This window comes from Durio zibethinus, chromosome 22, assembly GCF_047325235.1.
Source record: "Durio zibethinus cultivar Kanyao isolate XHJ-2024 chromosome 22, ASM4732523v1, whole genome shotgun sequence".
NCBI classification, from domain to species: domain Eukaryota; kingdom Viridiplantae; phylum Streptophyta; class Magnoliopsida; order Malvales; family Malvaceae; genus Durio; species Durio zibethinus.
This window is the reverse complement of record NC_143183.1, coordinates 2,423,139-2,439,981: the sequence shown is the minus strand read 5'-3', so window position 1 is coordinate 2,439,981 and position 16,843 is coordinate 2,423,139. Positions and strand designations below refer to the sequence as shown.

At 28.9% G+C, this 16,843-nt stretch overlaps 2 protein-coding genes across 4 annotated transcripts; both read left to right on the top strand.

The window, feature by feature from the left end:
* Positions 1-595: 595 nt before the first annotated feature.
* On the top strand, positions 596-4,694 carry LOC111307230 (uncharacterized). The gene is made up of 7 exons (XM_022905245.2): positions 596-980; positions 1,972-2,043; positions 2,153-2,220; positions 2,925-3,072; positions 3,151-3,234; positions 3,600-3,692; positions 4,473-4,694. The coding sequence occupies exons 1-7, from the start codon at positions 702-704 to the stop codon at positions 4,476-4,478; spliced, it is 750 nt and encodes a 249-aa protein (XP_022760980.2). The 5' UTR covers positions 596-701; the 3' UTR covers positions 4,479-4,694.
* A 7,314-nt stretch (positions 4,695-12,008) lies between these two features.
* LOC111307688 (transcription factor bHLH153-like) lies at positions 12,009-16,755 on the top strand. 3 transcript variants are annotated; one of them, XM_022905795.2, is made up of 6 exons: positions 12,053-12,594; positions 14,242-14,365; positions 15,033-15,098; positions 15,345-15,410; positions 16,016-16,063; positions 16,220-16,755. In XM_022905795.2, the coding sequence occupies exons 1-6, from the start codon at positions 12,575-12,577 to the stop codon at positions 16,370-16,372; spliced, it is 477 nt and encodes a 158-aa protein (XP_022761530.1). In that variant the 5' UTR covers positions 12,053-12,574; the 3' UTR covers positions 16,373-16,755. The 3 variants fall into 3 exon arrangements, with proteins under 3 accessions (XP_022761532.1, XP_022761530.1, XP_022761531.1); XM_022905796.2 differs by having other exon boundaries at positions 12,066-12,594; positions 14,247-14,365; XM_022905797.2 differs by lacking the exon at positions 15,033-15,098 and having other exon boundaries at positions 12,009-12,594.
* The last annotated feature ends 88 nt before the right edge of the window (positions 16,756-16,843 follow it).

Below are 16,843 nucleotides of genomic sequence, written 5' to 3'. Positions count from 1 at the left end.
TTAGTTTTATTTTTCATACTTAAACTTGATTTTTAATTTATTTAAATAACTTGAACCCCCTTCCAACATGCTGAGTAGCTTAAATAAAATCATAAACATAGACATAAAATTATATTTTTAATATTTAATTAAATATATCTTAAATATAAAAAATATTAAAAAAAATTTAATTAAATTCACAAAATTTTTTGATTTAGATATCAATATCTTAAACTTAATTCAATTTTTAATTCAAAAAACTTAAATTTCACTCAACAATAATTATATCAAATTCAAATATTCATAAGTCAGTTACGTATAACTCTATTAATACCCTTAAAATAAATTCTTATATTCAAATTCAAATCCATTTAGTACTTCTTTTATGTTTTTTTTTTTTTGTTAGAAGCTACAAACTAGTAGCAATAAATCGCACTAATGGTGGTTTAATTTGTTTGGTCCAAGTTGACCAAATACAATAGCAAGCTCGTTCAACCGTTTTAGATACAAAAGATATTATATAGTTGGGGCAAAATCGATAATAAAAACCCAACCAAAGGCCATTTCCGTCCCAGAAAATACAAGACGGTCTCTTTCGTAAATTCCGCCACCACACCTTTTTTAAAATCCCCACTTCCCCACCATCCCTTTTCTTCTCTCCTTTTGTTCTTAAGAAAAAGGCTGTACATACAAGATAGAACACAAGAGAAAGAGAAAGAAAAATGGTGGATGATGTCATAGTGTGTGTAGACAGAATCATAGCATCAGCAGCTTGTTTGGAGTCATCTTCAGTGAGTGAAGGACAACCAAAGTCAGCAACAACTGGGGGTAGTACTAATGTTGTTGTTTCTGTGAAGAAAACAAGTTATGATGAGAAAGAAGAAGGGAAAGAAGGGTTTTGTTCAAAGAAAGGGAAAGAGATGGTGGAGTGTAGGATATGTCAAGAGGAAGATGATTTGCTTTCTTTGGAAGCTCCTTGTGCTTGTAATGGCACCCTTAAGGTCTTTCTTTTCAGGGCTTTTCTCCTTTCTGTTTTTAAGTTTGAATTTTTGGTTTCTTTCATTTTTAAATGAAAATAAAGGAGGTTCCTTTTTTCTTCTTTTTTGGCTTAAAGATTGTTTTTTTAAGTTTTTGTTTCTGGGTTTTTGATTTTATGCTTGGATGATTCGAATTATATATATATATATATATATATATATTTTACTTGGAGAGGGTATTTTTCCTTTGGGCTAGTTTGTGTTTGTCCTTTGACTGTTTCTCTAGTGATGGTTCTGTGTTATTGGCTTACTGCAGTTTATAATAATAAAAATACAAAGCTTAGTGATCAGAATCACTAGTGATGGTGATCTGGTGTTTTCTAGGGAAGTGGGTTTAAGTTCTGCGTCTATGAAGGCTTTGTTTTTATTGGTTTTTGAAGTGAGCATTTCTTGGTGTGTGCCTTTTTTTAGTCTTTGTCTGTGTCTCCTTTTGACTTATTCATGCGTATTTTCTGAGCCTCAATACGAAATTACCAATGATAAAGTTTCAATGCTTTTGTCAGAAGAGATGCCTGGTTCATTAAGGCAACTTAAATAACATGATAAATCAGTCTTTTGAACCAAAAAGTTTTCTACAAGTCTACGTATCTGAAATTGTTAGTTTTCATTTACTAAATTTTAAATTCAACTGGTAAATCTTGTGCTATGCTTTTATCTGTAGGCTGTAGAAGTGTGAATGTACAAAATCTGAATCAATCATTTTTCCAACATCAGCACGTGTTTCTACTCATAGTTTTTAAGTTGTTGTGACTTTTTGTATATTCATTATGGTTAACTTGTCTGCTTCTCCTGGCATGTATGTGTGGCAATAGTCATGGATGTAATGGTTCAACCTAATATGTGCCTTCTGAGTTTTGAAGTCTGCTTTCTTGATAGGTTCTGGTTATCAGATTTTGGATCCTTTGTAGATTGAAATATGTGAACTATCTAACTTATCCTAAATATTTTGCTTTAGTTTGCTCATAGGAAGTGCATTCAAAGATGGTGCAACAAGAAAGGTGACATAACGTGCGAAATATGCAAACAGGTTGAAGGTTTTTAACTCTTGTTTTTTTAAATTAACTCTTGCATATATCAAAAGAGAAAAATATGTCATTGATGGATCATGTGTGCCATATTTTCCCTACTTTTATCAGGTTTTTTCACCAAATTATTCTCTTCCTCCAACCAGAAGCAGTCCTGACGTTTTGGCAATTGACATTAGGTAATCCTTTTTTGGGTTTACAGCTTCTACTGCTATATCTTTCCTGTAGCTAGGCTCAAATGTATCTTGTTTGGAACTGTGGAATGATTATAATTCTATTAACCTTATTCTGCCTTCCTAAATTAGAAACTGCTTTCGGGCTTTATGGCAGATTGGCAGTATAAATACTGAACAAGAACACTATAGATGGCAGAAATCCATCTATGTGCATTCTTGGATTTCAGTCCAATCAAGGCCAGCTTTAGATAGTTTTTGGTTTAGAATATTGATAGCTTTGAACCCGGTCAAACTATTAACTCCTTTATGGAAATAATCCTGTGTAATATATATGAACAATGTATTACAACCTTATAAGGGTTAACATCAACTGATGTTAATTAATCATTTGAAACATGAAGTAGAACATAAGAGTTATTTGGAAACTAAGAGGAAGATAAAAAAATAAAAATAAAAATAAGAGGATTAGAGTAAATGATTTGGACATCCTCTTCTGCAAGTAAAATGTCTATGACTTTTGGTTGGTTGCTAGCTTTTGGACAAGGGAGCTAGCCTGAAATGCTTGTCATTTCATTGATGGTAGTATTAGTAGGAAGGCTATAACATCCTTGTTTGTGGTCTCAGGCATTGACCGGGCATTCTTTATGGAGCTTCTTATTTATTGTGATTACTTAGTTATTTTTATTTAACTTAATCTTTGTGATCAGGCAAGCATGGAGCCCTCATATTGATCTCCGTGATTCACACCTTCTAGTGTTAACGGCTTCTCAAAGCCAATTACTTCAATCAGAGTATGATGATTATGTTGCTGCAAATAGTGGAAGCCTTGCCTGTCTTCGCTCGGTTGCCCTCATCGTAAGCAATAAAACTTATTCTTTGCTCAAGAATGATGGTTTGTCTCGCATTTGGAAATTTATGTGGGTTTTTTTGCAGTTGCTAATCATTTTGCTCTTACGCCAAGCCCTTATGTTGACAAGAGATTCTGGCATGATACAGGAGTCATCAGCTTTCATTAATGTGAGTACAACATGACTTGTTTGGAACATTTTTTGCACCATAGTAGCACCTCAGTGTGAATTTTCATGTGATACCATTGAAATGCTTGTATTTTACAAGCATTTGACACATTGCCATAGAAAATCTTACATACATGTGCAGAAATGTAGATATAAATTTGTTGGAGTACATTTGCATTAATTTGTGTGTATAAGTTGAAATTTTTTTTTCAAAATGATGTTAAGATTATGGACATAGTAGTAAGTTGAATTAATAATATTTTTTCTGAAAGGATGTTCTAGTGGACGAATGTTGTGGGATAATTACATTCATTCCTTATTCTTTTTCCTTTCGAGCCAAGACTGAATTAGAATTCCTGTCATCAGTTTCAGGTTTTGCTTCTCCAATTTGCTGGCTTTCTTCTGCCATGTTATGTGATAGCTCGCACGTGGTACTTACAAAGTCGAAGAAGGAGACAGGTGAGTTGTAGCTCCTGATAGATATTCTTTTTCTTTTATGTCAACACCAATAACAAAGATGTTTCTTCTACCTTTTCTTTAATTGTAATGATCTAATGGCAAATCAGCTTGTTTTAAAATTCCATGCTGACTGATATTGATGTTGTTCAATGTGATTGATTAAAACAAGAAATCTTACCTTCTTCAGTATTTCTTTTTTCTGTTACTGAGATTTCAAGATACTTTTGCAAGCATTTTATTCCAAACTTTTGAGAACATGAAATAGATGGTGCTTCTAAAATAGCTTGTAGGTTCTGATCAACTAAATTCCAAAATGGCTCATGTCTGTTGTTTAAGGTAATGAATTGCACAAATATGTGGAAGAAGTAACAATTATATACTTATATCGTTGAGCATTTATGTTGTTATCTGTTATGCTATATATTTGTTATGAGTCCCGAAAATGATCACTCCATACCTGCATAACAATTGTGGTCGTAAAAGATGTGCAAGACTAACAGAACTGGAACTGCTGTCAATGTTCTTGAACTACATTGATTTGTCATGTTTAACAGTGGAATGCGTCGGTAGCTTCCTTGTGTCTAAGATGATGATATAGCTCAACATCTAGGGCTCACCTCTATGGATGATGCCTAGTTGAGCATGATTGTGGTATCAAACGTTTTGTTCATCAATGTCTTGTACCAAAAACTTCAGTCTTGATAAGCAATTAAAAAAATGTGATTAAATTTCCCTTTTCTTTTGGCCACTTTAATTGATATATTCTTCTCTTTCTTCAAGGGTTAAAACTAGCTATATGTGCTATCTGCATTTCCGTGACGAGGCTGTTCTTTCCTTCCATGCTAAGTACAGGCAAGTTGTTATTGTGCCCAAGTTGTATCCAAGCAAGTAGGTGCCAAAATTGGCTAAAAGTCTAGTGGCTGAAATCCTATGTATCTCAATTACAGAACTCGGGAAGCAAATGTAAATGTGATTATGAGTTCATTAGTTATTTTTTCTTTATTGTTTTGTCCATGAAGCATTTGATATCTCTGATTATTTACAGCTTTCTGGGTAAAAAAAGTATGAAACGACATCGTTTTCACACTCTTTGACTTGGGGAAAAATGGTAAAGCAATGTGATTTATTTTCTTCTTTCACTCCTTAATGGAAGTTCTTAAAAAAATAAATAATAAATAAATGAAGAACAAGAGAGCTCCTTCTTCCTAGTTTTGGCATGCTCTATCTATTTGAAACTGACCGGCAACCTTGTATTATTACCAAATCTTTTCAAGTTCAGAACATGATTAACACTATTTTTGTTCATTTGTGCTTCAATTGGTTTCAGGATCGCTTGCTTGCACAAAACATATGAGCTAGATTCGCGGTGAATGTAAAATTACTTATAATAAGAATTACATTAAAATTTATTTTATTTATTATAGCGGTCTTTTAGGGTTTTAGACTTTTATTATAGATATGTTACTTTATTTAGAGTTGGTAAGATGATAAAAAGGAGGCCAATGGTTTGTAAGACTGAGACTTAGGAATAATTTAGTATTAGTTGAAAAAATTTTGAATTAAAAGAAGTATATTTAAAAAGTGTGACGAGAAAAATATGATTAAAAATTTTAAATGTTTTGTATTGTTATAAAAAAATTATTCTTTTTGGATATGTAAGAGAAAAGCATTAAGATTCAAATTTAAATTTCACTAAATTGTTTTAAGATACGAAAATAACGTTAATGAAATTTTGGTTTAATGGTAAGAAAATATTTTAAAATTTTAAGATTTTAGATTTAAGTTTTAATACGCGTGAATTTGATTATTTAATTATATTATATTATATTAGTTAGTGTGAGTTTGGTTATTTAATTAAATTATATTTTATTAATTGATTATTAAGTAATATAATAATTAATTATATGAATATAATATTTGATTATAAATTTAATTTTAAAAAAATATGAAAGTAACGCTTGATTATGATTTAGAAAATTTAGCCAACGGTTAAATGATCAAAAATCAATTTTTAATAACTTTAATTATAAAAAAAATTTAAAAATTAATTTTTTATAAAAAATATGAAACTTTTGAAATCAACAAAATCAAATCTAACATTGAGAATCTTCTTCTGCTTTAATTCTAAAATTTTCAGTACTCATTTTTCAGATGTGACTCATCATCTGTTGCCCCACTTTCACCGAAAATTGAAGATTTTCCATGTAAATTCGATTTCATTGGGTACTTGAATTAGCTTTTTCAGACAGAAAGGAAATATTTTCTGCTAAGCATGTGTAATTATAGTTGGATAATTAAGTTTCATTATCAATCAAACCAATGGATCTTAATCTGAAGCAATTTTCAAGATTTGCTGTCAGTTTCATTACACTTGATGATACAAAGAGATCCATGTTTTGTGCCTCAATCTCCGTTTCTTACATTCTCGTATGATTCTAAGCCATGGAAATATGCCTTCTAGATAGGTCAAAAAATATTACCACAAAAACAAGAAACATCACCCACTAATTGTTTAATTGATTTTCAGCCAGTATTTATGGGAGGTTTGTAGTTGATTAGTATTAATCAATGTTAATATATATATATATATAGAAAGTAACTTAGCCCAATGGATAATCAACAATTCAAAATAGATAATTAACTTTAAAAAAATCAATTATTTTTTGAATCAATTGATATATCGTTAGAGTTGATATTAGAAAATTACGGGTTTGAAAAAGTTCAAGGATGTAATGTTCTTTTCAACAATATATGTAGTAAAGTATAAGAAATTTAAGAGTAGATTGAGAACTTAAAAAAAAAACTTTAAAAAATATATATCGAATGAAATTCAAAAATCTTATTGCATAACCAAAAAAATATCATGGATAGTAAATGATTTTTAAATTGAATTTTACCGATGATCCTTTGTTGATAGTATCTTGAATATAAATGCATGCATTTAAATTTGATAATTTAAAATATAATATGATAACACAATATAAATATAATATGAAAAAAAATACAAAGATGATATTGTTTAATTTATATATGAGTTTAACAAAACAAAAATATATATCTTTTTATATTTTCGTGTTGATAAAAATTATAACATATAATTTTTATATAAAATATAATATAAATATATCAATTTTAACATTTCATATAATATGAGTATACGAATCGTTATATCTACATATAATCTTACGATATCGTAAATGATGCCTATATAATAATACAAAAGATTGAATAATTTAGTTATCTTTGAAATTCATATATATATTATTAAAAAATGATTAAATAACTCAATATACAAATGAAACTTCGCTATCCTTAGAGATTGATCTACCTTAATTTATGGTAAGGTAGACAATGATCTCGTCGGTTGAAGAAAACAAGTTTTAGCGACCAACTGTAAACTTCGCCATCCTTAGAGATTGATCTACCATAATTTATGGTAAGGTAGACAATGATCTCTTCGGTTGAAGAAAACAAGTTTTAGGGACCAACTGTCGGCATGCATGAATAATTGGTATATAAGTACAGTAAATTAGTAACATAGAAAGAGACGTATTTAGGTTTTTATAAATTGTCCAATGTGAGAAATTCAATGGATTTGCATGGAAAAGTTCAGACACAGATACCCTTTACTATGATACCAATATTAAACGACAAAGAAACATTACAACTTGTCATTTGAATGTCACCAAGTTAATATTTGTTATTCTTTAAAAAAAAAAAAAATTACCCAATGAAGAGGGAGCAAGGACATAAAACAAGCATAGGCAGTAGGTTGTTGTACAATAATAGAGACATGGTTTGTTTTTATCCACAGTGATGATATTTAACAGATTTCGAATTTTATTTTTAATATTTTATAATTTTTATATTTTTAGATTATGATTTTTTTTTGTAAAAATAGAAAATATATGATTATTTTTGGATGAAATGTGGTACATTGCTACAATTTTTTTAGCAAATATATATATTTGATTTAAAAAATGCATATTTTATATTACTAATATTTTATTAAACTTGTTTAAGAGCTGAATTATTTATCTAAGTCTGAAAGTTCATTTAAGTTTTAAGAATGCTTAAAAAAAAAATTAAAATCTGTTAAACGAGTTTAGACATATATAGTTTTTAGATTTATTTAAATTTTAGATAAAAAATTTAAAATTCGAGTTCGAGATTACTAGACTCAAATTCATATATATAATTTTTTTTTTATATATGTGAATTATAAATATATTTATTCACATATATAAAAATAAAAAATAATATATATATTTTATTAAAATTAATTTTTATTTTCATATAATTTTTATTTTTAATCTTTACATGTATAATTTTTATTTTTAAATTATATATATGAATTAAATTTAATCCGATTAAATTTAATTTAATAATTATTTTTATTTTTATTATATAAATTAAATTTAATTGATAAGTTTGATATTTATTTTTTTAATTTAGACTAAACTTAAAAAAGTTTTGAGATTCAAAATTTCAAATCAAGTCTGAATAAACCTATAAATTATTATTATCAAATATAAACCTAATTCAAACCGACTTGACTTGATCATGTACACTTTTACATTTTATTAATTATATAAATTTAACTGTTAAAATTTGATGATTCAAATTAGATTCCAACATTTTCAAGTGAAAGAATTGAATTTTTAGAAGCTAGAATGACCCACAATATAGGCCCCTAAATTGAAACTTGAAGAATGAAGGTTTTAAGGTAACCGAGTTGTTGGTAATTCCTATTCCTTTGATGACGAGTAGGAAGACATTATTACCGCTAGGAAAGGTAGAAAAAGGTGGCTTAATTGCAAAGTACAATATCAAGCTGATCATTTTATGAAGCACTTGAAAGTTCATAAAAGCAGAAAATAATTCACATAGGATTGCATAAAAATATTGAATCATTTTTATTTAGTCCATGTTCCACCAACTCTCTTACCTGTCCCCTTTGAAAAACTACACAAATCTTACTGCTAATAAACAATAGATTACCAAATCTATTGTTTTCAAATAAAATTTTAAATTTTAATTTATATTCAAATAAATTTTTAATTTTTAATTTATACATAAATAAATCTTTAAATGTTTTTGTTAGAAATAAAAATTTATTTAGATATAAATTAAATAATAAAAACTGACTTTGGTATAATAAAAATATAAAAATTTATTTTAAAAAATAAAATAACTATCAAACTTTTTTTGATATTTTAACCTTCCCGGGACTCATACGTTGAGCTATAGTATATTTTAGAAGTTTAGAGCCTAATACATCTACATCTAAGACCAATGGCATTTAGGTTTGAATTTCATGCGACCAAATTATTGGACCAAAATCACATGTCTACATAATCTCAATTATGAACCTACCTTATACCTATCAAATCTAACACTCATAGAGAAGAAAAAAAATAAAACATTTGCACATGTTTAGCTTTACGATAAAAAAATTAAGTGATTAATTTGTGACTAATGCACAAAATTACATATCATTATCTTTAATTCAATTCATATATTCATCTTAGGTTTTGAGATCAAAGAAAGGTGGAAATTTTTTACTTATGACATTAAAAATCATCAAATTTTAATTTTATTAAAAAAATTAAAATTTAATATTAAATACATTAAAATATTTTTTTTAACTTTGTAAAAATTAATACATGACAAACATTTTACGACAAAAAGAATAATAATGTAAATATTAATCAATAAAAATTTATCGTGTATCATGATATTACTAATTGTTGTTTGCCCAATCAGTTAACATTAACAAATTTTAATGTTTGAGATAAAGTATTTAATTGTATAATTTTTTTTTATAAATATTAAATTATGAAAAATTATATAATTTGGAGGCTAAATTTAAAATTTACCCATAAAGAAAACCGGGAACTCAATGATGAAGGGAAAGAGGCAAGTACTGAGGTAGTACTGGGATGGATCTCTGAGCAAAGCAAAGAAGATGGAAGTTTGAGTTAACAGACAAAAATCAAAACCGTGTGGGTCCCTCACCTCCTCACCTTTAGACTAGGTCCTCGTGGACTTTTTCGCACACGGTCGCACTGCTTTGTCGGCCCGGCTAATCTCTTAACATTTTCACCCACTCTTTTCCATTGTCCGTGATCCTCACGTCCTACTACGTGTTTGCCACGCGTGGGTTCGACGGGAGAGTTAATCACTCGAGTTTGAGAGAGAATCATCGAAGGAAGGTGATTTCGGACAAGGAGTGGGACCCATCTGTCAGAAAACTACCCACCTGAATGCGGAAACTGCTCTGACAACGATTTCCCGCCAAATTAGAAACACAGCAGAAAAAATATTAATTGTTTTCTTGAATGATAAAAAAATATTATTTATTTTCTTATTTATGTATAAAATTATATAAATTTGTCATTTATAACCATTAAAATTTTTATTAGATTTAACTATTGTTGATTTAAGTGATAAAGAATTTAATTTTTTAAAGTAAAATTTTGATTTTGAATATTATGAATAAAAAAAATAAGTTTAAGAGAGTTTGCTCTTTTTATGGATATGATCTAATTCAATTTTAAATTAATCAAAGTTTAAAGTGACTATTAAATATCGAAAAATCTTAGATAAAAAAAAATTTATTTATGAGTTTTTTTAAAAATTAAATATATTTTATTATTCAATTTAATTTAATAAACATTAAGTAAATTATTGTATTTTAGGAGGATTTTTTTTAAATAATCATATTTTATTATTAAGTTTAATTTTTTGGCCAGATATTATTAATTTTAATTAGTTAAATCTTTATTTTCTTACAATTTTAAATTAACTTAATTTATTAAAAAATTATATAAATGAAAATATTTACATATTGGTAAAAAAGAAAATAAACAAATAAAATAATTTCATTTTTATTTCCTTTTTTAGGTTTTTTTTTTAAAGCAAATACCCCAAAATTTAATACTTAAAAAAAAAATCAAGCAAATACCCAAAAATATTGCAATGAGGCCTTAATCACTATTCCAATTAGGGAATTACTTTAATATATAAGTATAAATAATAAAAAATAAAAAAGAAATTGTCAAGACCTAATTTATCAAATACTTTCACCTATTTGAACTTATTGAAGACATTCTCTAGATTTGGGAAATTATTGGGTCAAGTTCACCTACTTGTAAATTTTTGTCAAGACTACCATTATTAAATTTGAATGCAATTTTTTTTTTACTAATTCAAGCACATTTCAATATATATATATATATATATATGAGAGAAAGTTTAATATAAGTCATGATGAAGTATATAGGGGGTTAAGAAATATGGATAAGTCTAAATTTTGAAAATTTTAAAATATTTTGAAAGATTTTGATTATTGAATAAGATTACTTAGTAAATAATTAAAATTTAAAAATTATCATAGGGAAATAATTTTTTTATAGTTTGTTCATGTAGACATACACATAAACATAATTTATTCAATAATTACATACCTTGTAATAGTATATATATAATATGATTTTTTGATACATTGAATATGAAATCAATCATGAATCTATAAATATAAAATTGAAATTAAAAGAAAATTGTATAGTCCATTTAATCTAAAAACTTGAAAGGATATAAAAATAATAACTATTAAGATGTTGATTCTCTTTTTAAGTTAATTATTTATTTGATTTTATGAGATATGGTAATTTTCTTAATTCAATTTAATTTGGACATCATGTATTTCACTTTATTTTCATTTGATAGTTTAGGTTAGACAAAAAAAGTGCTAATTAGTTTTAATAAATTGTTAATTTGATTAGTCCAAGTTTCAAGTCCCATCATGAATTTGATTTAATTTTATATTCAATTTATTTAATAATATAATAATTGATTTATTTTTTATATAAAATATTTGAATAAGATTTTAATTTTTTTATATTAATAATTTCATAAAATATTTAATTTCTTTAATTTTATCACCTACTCAAATTACATGTAAAAATTCAAATTTCTTTTTTTTAAAAAAAAGAAGTGATAAAATTATTTTTTTCTTTGGCCAAATAAAATAACTAGTTAAAAGAAATAATTTTCCCCTTAATCTTCAATTATTGAGATCATTTTTTAATTAAACAAATAGTACTTAATGAAGCCAAGCCAGCTAAGTTTGAAAAGAGAGTGAGAGAGAAGAAAAAAAAAAGAGAAAGAAAAAGAAAGAAAGAAAGAGTCGAGAGATTTCACTAGTCACTTTCAAGCATAGTTAGAAAATGGACAATAAATCTAAGGTTAAATCGAACTACTCTATCTCCCTTTACTTCTTTGGCTGTTTGCATGGTTGGATATTAGCTGTCAAATAAGAAAACAAGAACAAACTATTCATATATTTTTCTTTTTTTTTTTTTGATTTTCCTTCCACAATCTCTTTATTTTATTGCGTCAAAAACCTTATAAAAACTCTTTCACAAACCCCTTTTCTACTACCCTCTCTTTCCCAGGCCTTTCTTTACCATATGCACTCTTTTTCAGCTTCTCTGAGCCTTCAGCAGTTTTGGGTTTAAGCTCACTTTTGCAATTTTTGGATTAAAAGAATTTTGATTCTTCATTGAAGTTTCCAATTTTTAGGCTCAAAAACTGACAAGTTTTGGCAATAAAGTTCCAGTTTTTAGCCCCCAAAAGAAAAAAAAAAGTTTGCTCTTTTTAATGTTTTGTTGAAGAAAAACAAACAAAACTGACTTTTGGACTTTGGGGTGTTGATAGTTTTTGTTGAAAAAAAATGAAAAATTGAATCATAAAAGCCTTTAACTTTGGCTTTCCCTTAAAAAAGTTTTTCTTGAATTTGGGTGTTTTCTTTAGCTCGGTCTTGAAGATTTTCAACTTATAGTATAAGGCTTTAGATTCTGCTTTGAGCTATTTTGGCAATGCAGACTTTATGTTCTTGGTGAGTTGCTTAACTCCTATGTGTTTTCTTTTGGCTACTGTAGTTGTTCTTTTGCTTTAAACCATCTATATTTCATTGTTTGTAATGTAAATTCGACATATATTTACCCATTAATTTGATCTTTTTTTGCATTGCTGCTCTGTTTTCCATGTAATTGGATTTCTTGCCTTTTTTCCCCCTTGAAAGGCTTCCTTATGATGTAAGCATGATTTATAGTTGTATACTTGAATGTTACCTTGAAAATATTTGTTTAATCATAGTTTTGTTGACTAAAACAATCTTGGGTTGGTTTCATTAAGTTATTATTTGGAATTAAACTAAAGGAATGAGGAGATTACACATGCAAATTAGGTTATTTATGCTTCATTCATGCATTTTGTTTTTCATAAACTGGTCCCACAAAAGATCATTCATTAGTTAATCAAACACAGAAATAACCACTGATTCACTGTGGTTTTTCCAAATTCATTTATATTATGTTTTGCTTTACTGAAGCTTAGAGCTTTTACCACTGTCCAGTTTGATTATTGTGCTTGGCTTGATTAATCAAATGATGATGATACTGGTTTTTAAGTTTGTGTCTATGACGTATTGCTGATGTATAGATTTATTCTTTTTCCATGCATTATAATTTTGTATTGTTTTTTCAAATTTTTATGTTAGTAGGTTACAGTGTTTTTCATTGAGTCTTGCAACTATTGTCTGTTTGTAAGCCTACAGTTATTTTAATTATGTTGTTGGTGATTACGCTAATGAATGGGATGTTTATAAATTATGTCTGCTGGTATATGAATGGATGATTATCTGCTGACCAACAAAGTGGATTTTTTCAGTTTATCATATTGAAATAATGCTATGGTGTTTCGTGCAGCTTATATAAAATTTGAATTTTTTAAGGTGTCTACGGGAATTAAATTAAGCTTATATCTATTTCAAATTGGATGTATTCTGCCTTGGATGCTTCTCTAACCAAAATAAGTTTCATTGATGGTCAACTGCAAATACCAAATTTCTTCTTTGCTCTCACCACACGGTTGGCCTTTTGCCATTTATATATGTATCTAGATGCTTTTATCCAATGTCCTAAGGCAAAAGGAACAATCACCCTTCTCAAGAAGGGCTCAAGCTTTCTTATATTCTGGTTTTTAGGCATTTTGCTTTGCCTTTTAACTTCTTCTGGTTTAAATAATAACTAGCTGGAGCATGTGAGTAACCTACTAATCTTAGATCAGAGTTTTTTTTAACTCTTTATTCATTTGACGAAAACCTTCCTGGAAATGTGTTGATTGTTTTAGTTTTGTTCTTGTATTTTTTTTTTAAAAAATTTGACCAAGCTGAAGGTTTATCAAAAGTATCCAACAAAGTTTGAATCATTGGTTTAGTTATGCTTATATGGATGATTTCATGTCACATTAGTAACATGCCTATGAATTCAAACAATGTTGATTAGATGATCTTCTACCATTTCAATGAAGATTTTATGGCTATCATGGTTGTTCAATCTAGTTAAGTCCTGCCTTGGATATCTTTGTTCATCCTTTTCACGATTTTTCAGCTGGCTGAATGAAGTCAGATGGATGAGATTGCCAGTATGTTTGTTGCCTGTTATTATTTTAGTGTGTGATTCTTTTTTCTCTTTTCAACTAGTGAAGAAGGGATAGAGATCGGAAAGGTGATGGAAAACAAAAGGAGCCCTTGCTCTGTTGATAATAGCAGTTTCACTTCTTTGGCATCCAAACGGCAGAAGGCTGATTTATCTATCTCCACAAAGGTTTTTACCCTTCTTTACTCCTATTTACATCTCTACTCAGTGATATATATTCTTCCACATTCATTTCATAGCTATCGTAAAGGAATATCTTGTACCAAGTCTCCAAGAGTGATGGGATACTCAACTCAGTTTAGTTTGACGATAGCATAATCTCCGTTAGCTGGGGTTAGCTCAATGTAACTTTCTACATTTTCCCCTTGTGTTCCTAGATTAACTACTCACCTGTTTGGTTCTTCCAATTTTCTCTTCTTAGAATATCTAATAGTTCATCCTATTTGTTGTGCTTGCTTTATCATGTCACTATCTATGAATTGAATATATCGTTCTGTTCTTGTGCTGAAAACCTATGCAAACATTTATTTACAACTACTAAGATGATGGTCACACTTTTTTTTTTCTAACAAGATGCTTAGTTAATATATTCTTGGCGTAGCATACGTTTGTGTATAACTATTTTAGGGCTCATACAGGAAGGCTTTTTCTCCTGAGGATGGTTCCAAATGCATCTTCAGCTATTACTTATTTATTAACCATCGGTGGTAGTTCAGTTTCTAGAAATGCGGACTTTTATCTCTTCATTTCTTCTCTATGTACTAAACTATGTACCGTGTGCAATGAGATGTGTTTGTTGCTAATATTAATCTTAATTTACTCTTTCTGGCAATAGGATAGGAAAGAGAAGGTTGGTGAACGGATTGTTGCTCTGCAGCAGCTTGTTTCACCATATGGAAAGGTACATTTGGCAGTTAATTACTTACATCGGAGTGGCAATACTTCATATAGTGCTAGTACTGGACAACATTAAGACTTTAGTCAGTTGTTTCTGGTGGAGATTGGTTTGAAAAACAAGTCTAATATTTTTAAGCTGCTAAAAACTTGAACGATGATGCTATAGTGGTCGTATTTTAGTGTTTATTATGGCTTTTAATGAAGTTGCCTTTCTTGTTATAACTGTGAAGCTCTGTTTAAATTGTTGCAGACAGATACAGCTTCTGTCCTCCTGGAGGCAATGGAATACATAAGATTTCTTCATGAACAAGTTAAGGTTGGTGTTTCTTGCCTATTTTACTTAAATTTTTTTACAAATTGCAAATTTTAAATGCATGCTTCTAAAGATTAGCAATCTCAAATTCCAATGAATACACTGCCTAGAATTGTCCAAATTGTTGGATTGGGCATAAGGTCTGTTGATTTATTTTCAAATTTAAACATGCAACCTGGAAGCTTTGACAGTTGAGGTCTCAGCCTGGCATTGAACTTTGAACAATTTCAGCTTAAAATTTTGAGAGATTCAAGCTTTGACCAACTTAAAAATGTCTAGGAGGAGCTCTTGGTTGTTCAGTTAGTCTTACGTCTCTCTTTGGACTTGGCAATGTTCAAAGGGGCAACAAAAGTGAATATCAAAGAAAAGAAAAGAGGAGAGTGAAAATGAAAGAAATGCATTTTCCTTCTAAAGATCGTTGGAACATTATTAATGGCTATGACCAAGTGTGCAGTGATTTGGGTCTGTGGAATTCATTTCCATGATGCTTGTAAATACGCATGCATCGGAAAATTTTTTTTATGTATGTAGAGAAATTTACTTTTATATATAAATGGCAATTTTAACTTAAAATTTCTTTGCTTTTTTTGTTTTTGGGGTGGTTTCAGGTGTTGAGTGCTCCATATCTCCAAACCAAACCAAAAAACAATATGCAGGTGAGCATCAAATGGACCCTGGTACAAAGAAATTAGGATATGTAACATCTGTGTCGATGAAACACCTTTTATGTCCGACACTATAGAGACATTGATTAGGGAAATCATAGTTCGAAAGCTATGATTGGCTTTTAAATGGATTTGATTTTCTTCCAGGATGTTGAGCATTATAGCCTGAGGAACCGAGGTTTATGCCTTGTTCCGATCTCTTGTACCGTTGGTGTTGCTCACAGCAATGGTGCTGATCTTTGGGCTCCCATCAAGACCACATCTCCTAAATTTGACAAGGCTATCTCACAATTCAATTGACATTTTATTTCACAGCAACTGGAAGGCTTTGAAGTTTACTAGAATTGGTTTAGAAGGTAACCGACTTAATATTCGATGCTCAAAATTTTCTGAGGCAGATGCAACTTTGTAACTGAAAGTTATAGCTTGAAGCACTAAGATAGGATGATGGTAGGCAAAATTATTAGTCTTTGATTAGGAGAATTGTGTTATCTAAAATGCAGACCTGCACCTTTATAGTTTTAAGCTGGTGTTCGGATCAAACCTGCATTCAATCTATTCAATTATAGAAACTTCTTGCTTTCTCCTGATCATGTAATGTAAAATGTATATTGAGGAACATGAGTTGAACAACTATAAATTGTATCTATTAATATAGGAAGGGGAATTCCATGGTTAACGTACCTGGCCTGTTTCTTTTTGAGGGATCATCATGGGTTCTTGTCATCTCCATGGCTTGCTGTCTTGAGTTAAATTTATGTTCACTAGTTA

Bases quoted from the DNA above. Each gene is read 5' to 3' on its own strand.
- LOC111307230 (XM_022905245.2), top strand. From the start codon at position 702: ATGGTGGATGATGTCATAGTGTGTGTAGACAGAATCATAGCATCAGCA. The intron at 2,044-2,152 runs GTTGAAGGTTTT...TACTTTTATCAG, and splicing joins CGTGCGAAATATGCAAACAG to GTTTTTTCACCAAATTATTC. The intron at 3,235-3,599 runs GTGAGTACAACA...TCCTGTCATCAG, and splicing joins AGTCATCAGCTTTCATTAAT to TTTCAGGTTTTGCTTCTCCA.
- LOC111307688 (XM_022905795.2), top strand. From the start codon at position 12,575: ATGCAGACTTTATGTTCTTG. The intron at 12,595-14,241 runs GTGAGTTGCTTA...CTTTTCAACTAG, and splicing joins ATGCAGACTTTATGTTCTTG to TGAAGAAGGGATAGAGATCG. The intron at 15,411-16,015 runs GTTGGTGTTTCT...GGGTGGTTTCAG, and splicing joins TTCTTCATGAACAAGTTAAG to GTGTTGAGTGCTCCATATCT.